Here is a 16,028-nt window from a genome sequence, read left to right on the forward strand (position 1 = left end):
ATGTTAGATGGTGAAATGTTTTATTAACATGAAAGACTGATTTAACAGTTTTCATATCAATTTGACGTGAAAGCTGTTACTTTGATAATTTTCAATGTTAGATGGTGAAATGTTTTATTAACATGAAAGACTGATTTAACAGTTTTCATATCAATTTGACGTGAAAGCTGTTACTTTGATAATTTTCAATGTTAAATGGTGAAATGTATTATTAACATGAGAAATTGATATGACAATGTAATACATGACAATGTTGATTTAATAGTTATCATATCAATTTGACGTGAAAGCTGTTACTTTGATCATTTTAAATGTTAAATGGTAAAATGTATTATTAACATGAGAAATTGATATGACAATGTAAAACATGACAATGTTGATTTAATAGTTATCATATCAATTTAACGTGAAACCTGCTGATTCTATCATTTTCAACGTTAAGATGACATTTTTCGCCGAAATGTGGAATTGATAATGCAGAAATGTTAATTTTACATGAGACTTTTCTTTCGGTGCATGCTTGGATAGGATAGGCACCAGCTTCCTTCTCAAACTGAACAAATCCGAGGAGAGGATACTTACGGATATCATCACAGGTCCTTGTGGTATCGCACCAATGCTCCGACGGTGGTGAATACCAACAAGCTTCCTCTGCAGAATCTGTCGGGGTGAGGAGGAAGAGGAGTCGATCTACCACCTTCTCACAATGGACAAAAATGTCTGCGAGTAGAAGTGTGGGTAATACCCACGCACGCTCTCTTAACCTAACCTAACCTAACACATCTATGAACAGCTCAAGGTTTACTACCAAGATTTGATGCGGAAGATTCTGTAGTACAATTTCAGCTGCTTCACTTCTATGTACGTCCACCGATACATTACCATTATTATTGTTGCAAAAGCTCTCGCCGCTTTTTAAACCTTCTGTCATCCCTACTCAACGAATAAAACAAGATATACTCTAAATAATGTGTTCGCATTTATTGTATTTTATTAAGATTCATTGCATTATATTTGCTAGGATCTGCTAAATTTATGTGAAAACCAATTTTACGCTTCTTAGCTCTGCATTCGAGTGTGCCAAGTTAGCATTGAGTTTCACAGTTCTATTATTAAATATTTTTTGTTGTTTTTGTTTCTTTTGTAACAAACTGAATTACAAAAGTGCACAGCAGCTAACATTCCTAAAAACTTTTTCAGTACAATATTTATTTAGGTATTTTTTTTTTAATTTTTTTTTTAATCACATTTAATAAAACTACTTTACATTGACGAATTTCCCGTTTTGTTCCCATTTCATTTAAAATAATTTGTTATCAAATTGATATTTGCGTTTTGGACTCAATTTAAATCTAATTTGATCATTAAGTGATCATAATTGGATTTTGCTTAATGTAGCAGGGATTAGCTTTTTGTTATATTTTTTAGTATAAGTATGTTTATTAGACTGGGTCGATTTATTAACCGATATCGCGCCATCGATTTTTCGATAGGATTTAGGCTCAGGAAAAAAAGTTCCACTACGCATACCAAAAAAAAATAATTTTCGAGCATGCGAAATTTCATTTTTTTTTTTTTTTACTTTTTTTTATACTTTTTTCGACTTTGATTTTTAAAGTTTTTTTCATGACCTACTAAAAAAATTTCATTTGATTGTAAAATTTTCATGTATACCCTGTCCGACCCAAAAAAAAATTTTTTTTTTAAAAAACTGTTAATGACAACGTTTTTAGCGGACATTTTTGGGTCGGGCAGGGTATACATATGAAAATTTCTTTAATAGGTCATGAAAAAAACCTTAAAAATCAAAGACGAAAAAAAGTCAAAAAAATTAAATTTCGTATGCTCGAAAATTATTTTTTTGGGTATGCGTAGTGGAACTTTTTTTTACTGAGCCCAAATCCTATCGAAAAATCGATGGCGCGATATCGGTTAACTTTCGTCCATACAAATCGACCCACCCTAATGTTTATGTTTATATTTATTAAAATTTTTTTTTTGTAGTTTATCTCTTCTTCTGTAAAATAGTATTATATATTTTTTGTTACTCCCTATTTTATTTACTTAACTTCTATATATACTATTTTATTTATGGTTTAAGGCAATTTAATTTTATATACATATGCACTTATAAATTTGTGCATAAGCACGTAGACTTGTTATATATATGTATGTATATGTATATACATACAAACAAAATAGTACATTATGAAACTGACTGTAGTAATTTATGTCTTTACTACAAATGCAGAGTATGCCAAGAAATCAAAACTGTTTACAGATTTCGACATTCCACAGAACAAAACACAAAAGGCGGATTCGCTTTGCTCTGAAAGGTGCACGGATTACATGTATTGCATAGATTGCATACATTGTAAAATCTTTACAATGTTAGGTTAGGTTGAACTGGCCGGTCCGTGAGGACTTCACATAGACTGAATGGGACCATAGTGTTACCAGAAGTTTGTTTGACGATCAAACATAAAAATCGCCTCGAGAACACGAACTTGGCAAGTACTAGAAGCTTTCTAGCACCTATGCTACCTTCTGCTTCTAAATCTGACAGCTGTATCATCCGCTTTTCATTTCCGTCTATTCCCATATGCCCTAGCACCCAATATAGATGTATGGTTCTCCCTATTACGATTTTTAGGGATTGCTTACACTCTAACACACTTTGTGTTGCTGTGCTATGCGAGATTATTGCCTTAATTGCTGCTTGGCTGTCAATATAAAATGTGATGCGGCTGCAGTTTAAGCTATTTTTTTCCCGTGTTTCTACTGCTTTGGTTACAGCTACTACTTCCGCCTGAAAAACGCTACAGTGAGCTGGCAGCTTGTAGGGTTTGTTTATTTTCGTATCAACACAGTATACCGCGGACCCTACTCCTTCCGCTACATTGGAACCATCGGTGTACACGTGTCCGCCATTATGGGCAACCTTGCGCCAACCACCTCTGCTGTGGTAGCTTTTCGTACTGTTAATGATATTACTATGACCGTAGGTCTGAGGTCGCGTTGTAAACGCTATGTACCAGCTGGCTAGGTTTACAAGTGGAATGTGCAGAATGGCATACAGTGCAGCCGTCTGAGTTGTTTTCAGGGCTCCCGTAATGCTAAGTATTGATTGCCTGCATATCCCCTCTAATTTTTTTAGGTGGGTTCTTTTTGTGTTGCTGTCCACCAAATAAGGACTCCGTAGTATAGTACGGGCTTTACAATCGGTGTAAATACCCAATGAGAGGGAGAAGGCAATAGACCACACGCATGCCCAGCATTCTCTTACATGCATAAAGTACCGTCGATGCCATATTCATTCTCTCCTTCACATCAAAACAAAACACGCCCAAACATTTTATGCAATTTATGTTATGCCAAAGAGGATAAATACAATAAGAGCCGTCACTCGTTATTTTGTGGCGAGTATCTCGCTGGAAATTGAAAAAATTGATGCCGAATGTTTTCTGAGAGGGACATTTTTAATTGTTTTGCATTTATCCATGCCGTGTAGGCCCCTTGTGCAACTGTGATTTTTGGAAAGAGAATTAAATAAATTAATTAAATACAGTCGAAAAACAAACACTAATACCCCACGAAAATGTATAGAAGACATTTACAAACATCTCGCCCAAAAAAAAAGTAGCGACTACCTCTCAGTATACATCGAGTAAATGCCAAAAAAATAACGAGTGACGGCTCTTATTGTATTTATCCTCTTTGGTTATGCTCAAACCTACATTGTATGTAGGAAATGAAATAGCAACCCTGCCTCCACGGTATTCCTTCCAATTCACACATTACGCTAAGGAGAAAATTAACCAATTGTTGTCATGATTTTCCGTCATAATTCGTAATTTCCTATGTCAATATTTTGACGCTTGTTACTGATGCATGCTATAATTTCGCAATGGGGTGATCTCGTAGTATGAATAATCTCTGCAATCAAACAAAGAGAATCCCCCTATTTGGTTAGTGTTCAATTGAAAGTGGGAGATAGATACGAAGTAATTTTTGTTTTGTTTCTATGCACACTCTGATATTATGTATTACATATTTAATGGCAGAGACACAATGAAGTTTTTCATATATGTCGATGCGTTCATAGCAATGTATGCTTTCCTGTAACATCACCACAATCAACCAAGATGTCGTTTTTGTAAATGTAAAGGAACTTAAGACTTGGCAATTTATTTCGCCTTGCCCATTCACATACAAAATTTCGCGAAACACTGTTATAAACATTATCACTATACAAGAAAAATACTTGCTTACATAATTTGTGTCGTATTCATTTGTTAAATTTCAGTTTTCACCTGTGAAAAATTTTAGAAAAGTACCAACCAGTGGGAAAAATAATTTTAGTTCCAAAGTGTGAAGGCATCCTTAGCCAAATCGAAAGTAAAATTCTTTTTCTTATGCTTTGCTTGCAACAAAAATTGGGAGTTGTCTACTTTTGCATGTCAGATGGCGCCAGTGTCGCTCCATCTACCCTTCTCCATAAAAACACGTGCAGTCTACTCATAATGCATAAAATTGAGTTAAACGCATCTATATGAAAAACTGCTTATATGACAGGGCTTTAAAAAGCTTTTATGTATCATTTCTATTTATTAGATAATAAATTATACTCAACTTATTGAAAAATTCAAATGAATATTTTATTTAGATACTATTGGCTAAAATCTTAGAACGCAATATTTGTAAATGTAAAAACTACAAATAAGCTCCATTTTATAGTATTTGCATAAATTATATAAGGGGGATTCACTTTGTGCTGCAAAAAGTGCAGGGATTGTAAAGTCACAACAACAAAATACACTCAAAAATTGCATGCAATCCGTTGAATTAATGTTATGCTCAAATCTACATATGAATGTTAGAAAATGAAAACCATACTTGTTTTAACAGTATTCCTCTCAACCCTTTCATTCCTCTCCCGATAATATTGAGCATTTGTTTTTATATTTTTTCTTCGCTTTTTTTTCTTATTTTATGTGCCAATTTTTCGACCATTCGTACTGATGCATGGTATAACTTTGGAATGCGGTTTGTTCGTAGTCTTGCATATTTTGTCGTAAGATATAATCAAAGCCATGCACTTTGCAAGACAAAGCGAATCCTCTATAGTAAATCGAACTTCGAGTCAGTAGAATATTTCTGCTATGACAGACTGAAGAAGTTCATAAATATTTTACTCTGATCTATGCAGATCATGCATGGGTTACTTTGAGTTTTGACGTTAGGATATAAAGCGAGTTTAGCCTGAAGCAAAAAGAAGTCGGTAAATTACTATGCCAACAATTTCCCTATGAACCCCGTTCTAAATTCCAAATACCCGAAATTCGCATTTGAGGAATCTCCCCTAGACCAACTTCGATCTGGATACTGTAATAGGTTACACTCTTACTTATCCAGAATGAACCCCTACATAACCAACATATATCCCGCATGTAACGTATCCCCACTTGACGGTCTAACACCCATATCTCTCCAACGCTGTTGAAAATGCCCTCCCGCTAGAGAATATATGTGAGTGAATGCACTTATTGGATGGGGCGAAGCATTGCTACAACAACAAAAGCAACCAGAAATAGCCTGTAGCACGCTTTGATCTAAGTTAAAAACCTGTCGTATGTTCTCGAATTCAGTGCCGAACTGTTTGTATCATTTATTTCAGAATAGCTCCATCACTCCACGAAAAGAGGTTTGATAAAGACTAAGCAAAGCGTTGTGTTAAAACGATAGTATGACAAAATTTCTTTCTTTCTTGATACCGAACCAATTTCTTGTAGAGATTACTCCATAAGAAAAATAGTTGTTTACGCGTTATTCGAAGTTATTCTATAAAACAGATATAGGCTTTCGAAGTTCGAAATTCGACCCATATTTTTCTTTGTGTTTAAAGAATACGAAAAATTAAAATGTAGGCGTGTCTGCCTTCTTTTCTAATCTGAAAGACATTGAAAAGCCTTCTTGGTTGAGGTCCCTCAGGTCTCATCAACCTTCTATTTATTTGATATCTTTCTTGCAACTCAAACGATTCCTAAATCTAGAATGCGACATAGACCGCCTGTTCCCTCTCCCCGTCTCTTTTGCACGGATGTCGATTTTATCTTGAGTTTGACATACGCAACCTAGAAATAATTGAAAATTCTAACAAGGGGAGTTAGTTTTTAGTGGTTTGTCTTCAAAAAATGAATGCAAATAATAGATGAACTTTTTTTGTGTTTTCTCCTCATTAGTTCAGTACTTAAATTTAGGTTAGGTTTATTAAATATTTCCTCAAATATTATTTATATTTAAGTTTAATTGTATAAGTATGTATATATGTATGTATGCTTAGATGTAGTCAGTTATTTGATATGATCTGCTATATAATTCGCTAGTTTTTCTTTTTCTTAACAATTTTCACAATTGCATAACTAAAAAAAAAAAACTACGATTGAGAGGAAGAGCACCCCAGCGCGGTTTTCGCTGCAAAACGCACTATCTAGGAAGCGAAAAAGGTAAAATTTCCTACAGCAACGAGCAGAAAAATAGCAGTGGCAATTTTCATCAGTTTCGTAAAAAAAATTTTTTTTTATATTCGTTATTTTAAGAAAAAACTTCTAGGAATTTAGTAAATAAAACTAGGCAAACCAATCTCAAAAACGTTTTCGTAATAAATCGGAAATTCGAGAAAATTTTAGGATAGTTTCGTCCCCAAATGACAGTAACCATCTTTTTAATTGCAATGTGAAACCAATGCCTCTAACACCACTCTCACTCTGATCCACCCCTGTTGAAACTGCATGTTTCCTTGGACTCTCGTTTTAGGACATTGATGACAAATTGTGGTCGCACCTATTGGATGGGGCGAAGCACTTCTACAACAACATAGTTTTGAACTTTTTATGTGAACTTCTCTAAATTTGTTGATTATGAAGGTTTTCAGGCTATACCGCGGCATTCTCGTCATAATAAGACGCCCAAGACAAATTTCGTATATATTTCCTGTGTGAAAAATAGTACTAGGCAAGTAATTTCGACATTTGCTTTATGTCTCTGTTCCTTATGAAACAGCATCACTTCACTGTAAGACACAAAAGTCAGATTGAGCAATGTATCAGAAGAAAGTTTATATTATTTATTTGCAAAAAAAGAGATAAAGAACACTTTTGCTCAAATAGTGCAGTAAATTCTATTCAAAAAGCTCAAATATATAGTCACTGTTATCCCTAGTAGTTAACCGACAGTGTTCTTACAGAGTCGTTGCTCAAGAAATGGTGAGATGCACATATATTTCTTGGCGCAATCAGGGCTCTCCTGTGCACGATTGCTAAAAAATTCTTAGAAAAAACTAGCAGAAAGCTTTTGAGTCTCTTTGTTCTCTACTAACCGGTGTCACTGCAAGACACAAAAATCAGTTTGAGTAATGCATCAAAAGAAAGTTTGTAAAAATTTACATATTCGAATTGAAAATGCACTTAAGTAAAGAAGTATACGTAAAACAAGAGATAAAAATCACTTGTGCTCAAATAACATTGCAAATTCAAAAAAAAACATCTTTAAAAAAAAGGTAGCAGAAAGCTTTTGAGTCTTCTATAGTCTTGCGAAGTGATATCGTTGTTGAGTATTTTTTAACTTTTTCTATATGGGCTTTTGACTAAGCTAAACCAATTTGAGTATAAAAAGATAGAAGTTATAGGTCTCTCATAATTTGCATAATATTTCGGATATTTTTTTTTTTTTTTTTTACTGAGAGGTAGTTTAGATTTTCCTACATACAAAGTGCGGAGCACTTTTTTTCATGGTAGAAAATCTTAAACAACATTCAAAATAAAATAACGAAGTTTGACCTATAGCTAGCATTTCGTCAGACTAAAATTGATTGAGCTATAAAACCGCATATTCAGAAAAATTCAATAACAAATTGAAAGTTCGAAATTTTCATTAAATTATTTAGAATTTTTCGAAAACGTGTTTGAAATTGATTTGCATAGTTTCAGCTACCAAAGTTATGAACGTATTCTTTAAAATATCGAAAATAAAAAAAAAAAATATTGTTTAAACTTTTAAAAAATGCCACTGCAATTTTTCTGTTTGCTGCTGTATGTCCGCTAATGAATGCTTCCAAACAATTATTGGGGTGCGTTCATATTGAAGCTGTAATATCAGCATAGAGCTGTGATTCAAGCGAAGAGTAATACATCATGTTCAATCATGATGAAACACACCAAGGTAGCAGCAGGGCGACATGCGCACACAAAACTTCTTTATACCTATCTACTTTGTTTTTGAAATTTAATGAACTAATGTCAAAATCGTATTAAATGCATCATTTTCCTTACGACGTTTGTAGCTCCAATATGAAGGCACCCTAAGATAGAGAGAGCGTTTTTGTACCGGCAGTCTAGATAAGGGGACTTCCATTGTGAACAAATCAAATGTGATATCTTTTCCGCCAACTGTCCGACAGGTTATTCAAGATGGCGGCGCATATGGCCGTATTCCCGGAAAATATTGCAGGTTTTAGCCGTTGACTTTTTTGTACCATCTTCTAATAGACTAATATTTATTTTATAGATTTAGATATAAGTAGTTAGATTTCGACAATAGAATAACATTTCAGACATAATTTATTTCTCTTTTTTTTTAAGTTGCTAATGGATGTAGTCATTTTGTGGTAAGAAAATATAACACAGTGCGGACGCCTGGTCTGAGTTTAAATGAAAGTTTAAAGCTCCGATTACTTTAAATATTTTAACGGTACCTTAATCTGCAGTTTTGCAAACAAAAAATACACTTTGATAAGGAGCGCCAAATACGCTTCTTCTGAGAACTGAGTCGAAACGTCTGAGCAAGTGATTAATTGGCTTATAAACTTGTCAGCTATGCAGTAGAAGCTTTTGGGAGTACACCGTCGTTGAAGCATCGGTGCAAGCACTTTAACTTGTCCACGTTTCCCTAACAGGTCTTCTCCCTAACTTTGTGGTGAGCAAACTGCTACCCCCCATGTGTGGGAAAGTTTTCGTACTAGCGGTTTATGTGGTTCTACGATGGTTTATGAAGCTTCTTCTTCTTTTTGTCATCTCAGCCATTCGATGAAAGCTTGAGTAGTGTTAGTCTTTGTTGTTGTCTTCTTATTAGCCCTCATTTTAGTCATGGAGTTTTCTTTGTCTTTATCTTTATCACTTTCCCCCAGGAGATGATGCGAAAGACTTGTGTAAGATCGTCTATACTCCAAATACGGAGCATGCAGTATTAGGACTGGTGACAAATACCAAAATATAATCGGCGATAAAATGGATTGGCATGTTCAAATCGCCGGGTCCACGTGGTATGAACCTCAAGTCATCTGCACCTGAAAGACTACAGGCCTATTAGTTTGAGTCTTAACTCGAGCAGTCTTAACTCGATTAAAGTACATTAGATCGGCTCCATGTTAAGCTGCAGAATGATCACGTCGCAATGGCCGTCAAATCACTTTCTGGCGGAAATTGTAGCCGTGAAGAAAGCAGCAGAAGTTCTGAAGGAAACGGGCTTAATATATATATTGATAGTCAGGCGTCTATTAAAAAAACTCACATAGTACTGCATGAAGAAATTTGCTAAAATGCAAAAAGGCATTGCGGAGATTTCACTCAGGCCGGACCATACATCTTTACTATATTCCCGGTAGACGTCCGAATCCATTTGGAAGAAATCAAAAGACCGGAGTGGCATATGATCCTTTAAGTAGGAAAGGGCTTGTAAGAACATGTGCAAAACCTACGATATCAGACGCACAAAGTGGCTCAGAGAAAAGACTTAAGGCTCACGATGGCCCCGTTAGTAACAGCAGATTTAAGAAGTGCGAACTGCAGGAAGAAACGGTTGAGCTCTTTCTGTGTTCATGTTCTGCGCTCGCGAGATAAAGACTCCATCTCCTAAGGGTAGCAGAGTCCCAGATCTCGAGGCAAACCTTAAGCCATGCCCTTGAAAGCTTTTGGTATTTGCCAAGGATTAATCTATAACATAATCCATGTGTTCTAATTAGGGAGTTTTCCGTTTGGTCGTCAAACAAATTCTGGTATCACTATGAACACGTTCAGTCTATGTGAGGTATTTATTGACCGAGCAGTTCAACCTAACCTAAAACCAAATTTGACAAGGGATGACGGAAGATCGTTCCAATATACATCATCTAACCTAACCCTCTTCATCCTCATACTTATCCTTGTCTCTGTTTTGTATTCGCTTGTATATTCGCGTTTTCCCTTTTTTACATCAAGTTTCTATTTATTTCGCCTTCGTCTCATTTTTGTCTTCGCCTTTAAATTCACTTTCATCTTCATTTTGTATTCGCCTTTATCTACATCTTTACGTTTGTTTGAACAGATAAACACAATTTCTGACATAATATTTGTTTACAAGAAACAAAGTAATCACACAGGTACAACAGACAAACACACAACAGCAAAAAAACACAAAACAATAAACGCTTCAAAGCAACACACCCACAAAGAAAGTAAAACGATTAGAATTACTGAATTTTACCTGCCTCTGTCAGTCACACAAATCAATCAGTAAAAACCACCCTCGGTTCTGGATGAACACACTGCACATACACATTAGGAACTATAAATACAAGGCAAACGACATCAACAGATCAGAACGAAAACCGACACTGATGATGGCACAACGCCGAAACCGGTTTGTCTCGAAACCAAATTTGACAAGGGATGACGGAGTCGTTCCAATATACATCGCTTGTCAGTCTTTCTCTTGGCCTGTCTCGGGCTGTCTCTTGGCCTTCGTCATTGTCTTCACCTTTATATCATGCCTTCGTCTTCATTTTAGTACTTGTATTTTCCTGTGTATTTGCCTTCATTTTCAACTTTGTAGTCCGTCTTTAGATTAAACTTCGTCTTTCCCTTTGTTTTCGCCTTTTGTCTTTCTTTCAGTTTTCTTCTTCGTATTCTGATTTGTCTTGTAATTGTCTTGATCTCCATATTAATCTACGTCCATCCAAGCAAATTTGTATTCTTTCGTCCATCGATGTTTCTTTTTGCAACGTAGCAAACATTTTAGAAATACAGAATCTATATAAATTTTCATTGAATCTCAGAGCAGGCTTACCGTGACTACAGTACTTGCTTTTTTTGTTTATATTAACTTTCTTAAATTTTACTTTATATAAAAGAACGTCCTTTGCTGTGACCAATAAGCATCTCTTTGATCTCTAAATAAATATATTTTTATAGATAACTATTTTAAAGTCCACGCTCGTACAATGGTTCAACTATATGGTTGGCTCATCTGTACAATAACAAAATATGTCTGTTTACATTGTCAAAATCTGTGTATTGGTATTGGTGCGAATGATATGGAATGGAAACATAAAACTTAACAGTTTTTGTATGTGTAAGAGAATGTTGCCAATGTGTTGGTTTCATTTTGAGTTTGCCATCTCCTTTTGACAATCCCATCGACCATGCAATGAAATAAATAAAATCAGCTGATGAGATGAGCCAACCATATAATTGAACCATGGTTCGTACATTCTTTTCGGACTCATAAATTGAGGGTTTTTTTATTTATTCGCAGATCCATTTTTCACAGCTCTAATTTCCATTGACAATGTATGCATTTTTTATTGCAAAACTAGAACTTAAATCGCAAATAAAGATAAATTTATTTTTTGAAGAAAGAAACCAAACCCGGAAAGTTAGTTTCGAATTTGGCAGTACAGTGGCATGTATTAATTAAACGCGATGGCAACCAATCTTTTGTGCTTTTAAATGCAGAACCCAAATAGTAGCTGTGTTTTTTACCTGTATATACCTATGCACTTAAACTTTATACGGACTGCTAAATGCGTAGCTTTATCTACACTCATGAAATTGTTGCGCATTATACTCAGTTGCAACTGAAATGTGTCTCCATTTCATTTCTATACTATTCTCCACTTCCATAACCGAAAAGTTTGTGAGTCCCCTATTACTCACAACCGATTTAGCTATAGGTTATACAAAAATATGACCAATAGAGATGCTCGTCTCCGCTATTCGGTTCAACCTGTTATTTACCACTGCCGCAAGTCTTCAATAATTGCCGGTAGATGGTTTTACTAAACATTATCTAAGTGAAAATAGGGGTTTTTTATACGCAAAATAGATGTATACACATGTAAAAAAAAAAAAAAAAAAAAAAACACGGCTGATAACAGCAACAAGTATATTAGAACATTGGGTCGAATCCTGGAAATCCAGGCTTTTAGAATTGAAGAGTAAGATCCACAAGCAGAATGGAAAGTTGTCCTTTTAGTTCACATTGGTACAGTATTTCCCGGACATAAGTACCTATGAAAAGGCACGAGATTTTGTACTTATAAGCGGTAAGAACATACGTATATCAAAATCCTGCTTATAGGCACTGAGTGTGCTTATATTAATATCCTGTTGATTTATACTAATTTCACACAGACGGCTTATTGAATAATAAAGGCAATTTTCTACATTAAGACGCTTACTGAGCTCAATCTTCCCTACAAAATTCGAATCTATTATTATTTCATTAGTAGCTAATCGAATGCCTAATGAAGTCAAAAGCACAATGCAACTCTGTTGGCAGCATTCCGCTTCCGTTTCCGCTTCTTAGTTTTCAAAGCAAATGTCATTGTCTGCATGGCGGAACGATACAAGGTGGCCGCATCGAACAGCTGATTATAATTTTTTTTATTTGATTGGATATATCAACTACCGGCGCAGTACGATTTTGACATTTGTCCATCGAATTTACAAGTACATGGAATTTTTTTGTTTGTAGGTATGTCACCATGCTCCCACCTTGTATCGTTCCCCCATGATTGTCTGTCTCATCTTTCATACTAATCGAGCAGTTACTTCTGTGTGAAAGCAAAAAATTTACGATTTCATTAGCAGGTGAAATGAGATCATTAAGTTTCTGTGTGAAACCAGTATTAGTTTTTACTGGTAGATTTTAACTTGGTAGCACTGACAGACATATGCACTAGGTTATCAGGCATTTCCCAAATTTTTACTACTCGACAACCTATAAATTTTTACTTTATGTCTGAAAGCAAATTATAAAGGCCATAAAATAACTACTATACAACTATTCATTTTAAACCATGTTAGAAAAACTAAGCAAACGACCAAATAAGGCAATTCACGATTAATTGCATATAAGGTGACAAAGTTATGTATTTGCATGAAAATTTACCAGATCTTGAACGACCTTACTAAATTACCAACAAACGTAAACAACCCTACAAGGCACGACGTAAAGAAGACCACTTAGCTAAACAAATGTTTAAAAATGGCCGTGAGTCGCGAATTAAATGAAACAAATTTGTGCAAAATGATAGAAAGATCTCGTATGCAATGAAAAATTGCTATGCAACGATGCAAGATCACGAAATTCCCTAATATGAAAAATACAAGAACCATGAAAAACGTGCGATTGTTTTTTGCACAAAGCTCCTGCATTTTCTATTAATAATCAATTTTTGAACGATTGTATCGGGACATTTTTGGACGTGTTTTAACTGCCGACCCCAGTTTTTAAGTATTCCAGTTTTATTTTAAGTGCAAACTCCCTTCTTATTTATAAGGAAAATATATCGGACGATTGTTACTAGGTTCAAAACGCGTCTATTGATACCTCTGCCGATTGCGATTTATTATCGCAATTTCAATGATATCAAAAAATTATCGATTTTTAATCGAAAATTTATCGATTTGCTATAGAAGTTTTTTTGATTTGTTATCGAAGAGTAATTGATTTATTATCGAAAACATTTCGATTATTTATCGATATGTTATCAAAAAGTTTTCGATTGATTATCGAAAATCTATCGATTTGCTTTCAAAAAGTTGTCAATTTTGTATCGAAAAGTTATCGATTTCTTATCGGAGTGTTAAGCGCCAAATACACGACACGAACATTTCCGCGAACATTCCGCAATCTTGTTCGCAGCTTTGGCCATACACCATACGAACTTTTGGCCGAACATTAGTTCTCTTTCAGACAGCGATGAATACGGACAACAATTGTGCTGCAGCAATATTGCTCGCTGTGGCAATTAAGCGTAAAAAAAATTTATACATTTCAATAAATTCACTCAGAAATTTTTTATTGTCCATTTTACTTTTCCGCGCACGTCTGTTCCGTTCAGAAATTACTACGATTATGAGCTATTTCGCCATACACGCACGAACAGTTCGCGCAAATGTTCGCCAAAAATTAAAATATTTTGATTTTTGGCGAACATTTGCGCGAACTGGCAAACATCACCATACACGACAGAAAATTTCACAGAAACATGACATAACGGGCATGTTCGAGGAAATGTTCGTGTCGTGTATTTGGCGCTTAACTAATTTGTTATCGGCGTATTATAGATTTATCGACGACTCCTATAACCGGGTACATACAAACGGGAAATACTGTATAAAATTTCACTTTCGAACTTCTTCACTTTGCAGGAAAGCCCCAGCGTATTGGACGAGAACTAAAATGCGTACCGCCTTATATAACAAACAAAAAATTTGATAAAATTTAAGTACGTTTCAATCAGCGAAATTTTCAAAACAATGCTCACTTAAAACTCAGAAAATATTTATAGAAACAAAAATAAGCTATTACATTTTCGACATAAATTTAAAAACTTTTTAACTAATTTGGCATGCAATTGCATTCAATATTGCAATAAGTACATTCATTCGTTATTTGTAAATGTATCTCATTTATGTATTGCATTTGTTGTTTTGTAAGATATATCTATTTTATAATTTCTTGAACGATGTGAGCTTTAAAAGCGCATCAACATAAAAAATTTTCTTAAAAAAAAAATAATTTTTTGTATACTTTTATATAATTGAATAATTTCCACTTTTGCGCTAACATTTAACGCAACGCTTCCACATCATCACGATTCGCACCAGATATTGCGCTTGACGCACCTCCAACGCGCAGTTCTTTCGCACTCATTTCGTCGTCGTCTTCATCGCGCACTGTCGTACCCATTAGATCATTGCGTTCATCATCTATTTGAATTTTGTGATGTGATACCTTACGCGCATGCGCATGTTTCAAGTGTAAAGCGGACGCCACCAGACTACCACCGCTACCATGAGCCGGTGTCGAAACATTACTACTACAAGCGGTGCTAACACCACCTCCTACTTGGTCGCTGCGTTCATTACTCGTGCAAAGTGTGTAATTTAAGTCTTTGGAGTTTGTACGCCTATGACGTAATATGTTCAGTGCCGCTTCAGCAACATTATGTGCCGCACCCACCACACCAGTGGTAGATGCGGGTGTTGTTGTATTGATATTTGTATTATTGCTTATTGTTGTTGTTGTGCGTATATTTAAGTCCTTTGAATTGTTGCGTGAATGACCGCGTGAGCTAGATACAACAGAAGCTTCGGTTTCATTCGAATTTTTTAAACGATTTTCTTCCTTATTCACATTTTTTAGTACATTAACATTCTTGTTTTTATTGTTGTGATGATTTCGAAAGAAATCTGCATCGAAACGTATATTATTGGGCATATAAATTTGATCATAGGAATGATTACGCGAATGTTTTTTAACAAAATGTCCACAGCCTGTGGTTAGCTCATCTTCGTCCTCTTCATCCTCTTGTGGCTTCAATTGATTTTGTATATAACGTATATTGAGTGTGACAGCATCATCGCGTGAACTTGTGCGTGAGTGTGTTAGTTTGTGTCTGAAATCAGTATTCATATCACTGGAATTATTACGGGAATGTGTTTGAAACCGTTTTAAGCTCTTTATCTTCATGGGGTCATGTAAGCCGCTGTCCGTGTTTGGTGCGGACCCTGTGACGATATTTTGATCTTTTGAGAAGCTGCGTATCATTTTGACATCACATGATGCACTGCGGAAATGCTTCTTCGATTTAGTTTGTGGCGTGGATATGCCGGCTGAAGAGTTGATAGCATTATTGCACTTGTCATAGCTGAGGAGGAGTAAACAGTTTCAAAATATTAGCTTATTTCCTTCTATTTCAGAAA

At 35.1% G+C, this 16,028-nt stretch overlaps 1 protein-coding gene across 9 annotated transcripts in view; it reads right to left on the minus strand.

The window, feature by feature from the left end:
- Positions 1–957: 957 nt before the first annotated feature.
- The window catches only part of Oatp30B (Organic anion transporting polypeptide 30B), a 171,069-nt gene continuing 155,998 nt past the window's right edge, over positions 958–16,028 (minus strand). For all 9 annotated transcript variants that reach the window (XM_067765521.1, XM_067765522.1, XM_067765519.1 and 6 more), the window contains one exon: positions 958–15,973. In XM_067765521.1, the coding sequence (XP_067621622.1) occupies positions 14,893–15,973 (1,081 nt within the window). In that variant the 3' untranslated portion in view covers positions 958–14,892. The remainder of the gene's footprint in view (positions 15,974–16,028) is intronic.

The sequence above is a fragment of the Eurosta solidaginis genome, chromosome 2, assembly GCF_040869045.1.
Source record: "Eurosta solidaginis isolate ZX-2024a chromosome 2, ASM4086904v1, whole genome shotgun sequence".
NCBI classification, from domain to species: Eukaryota; Metazoa; Arthropoda; class Insecta; order Diptera; family Tephritidae; genus Eurosta; species Eurosta solidaginis.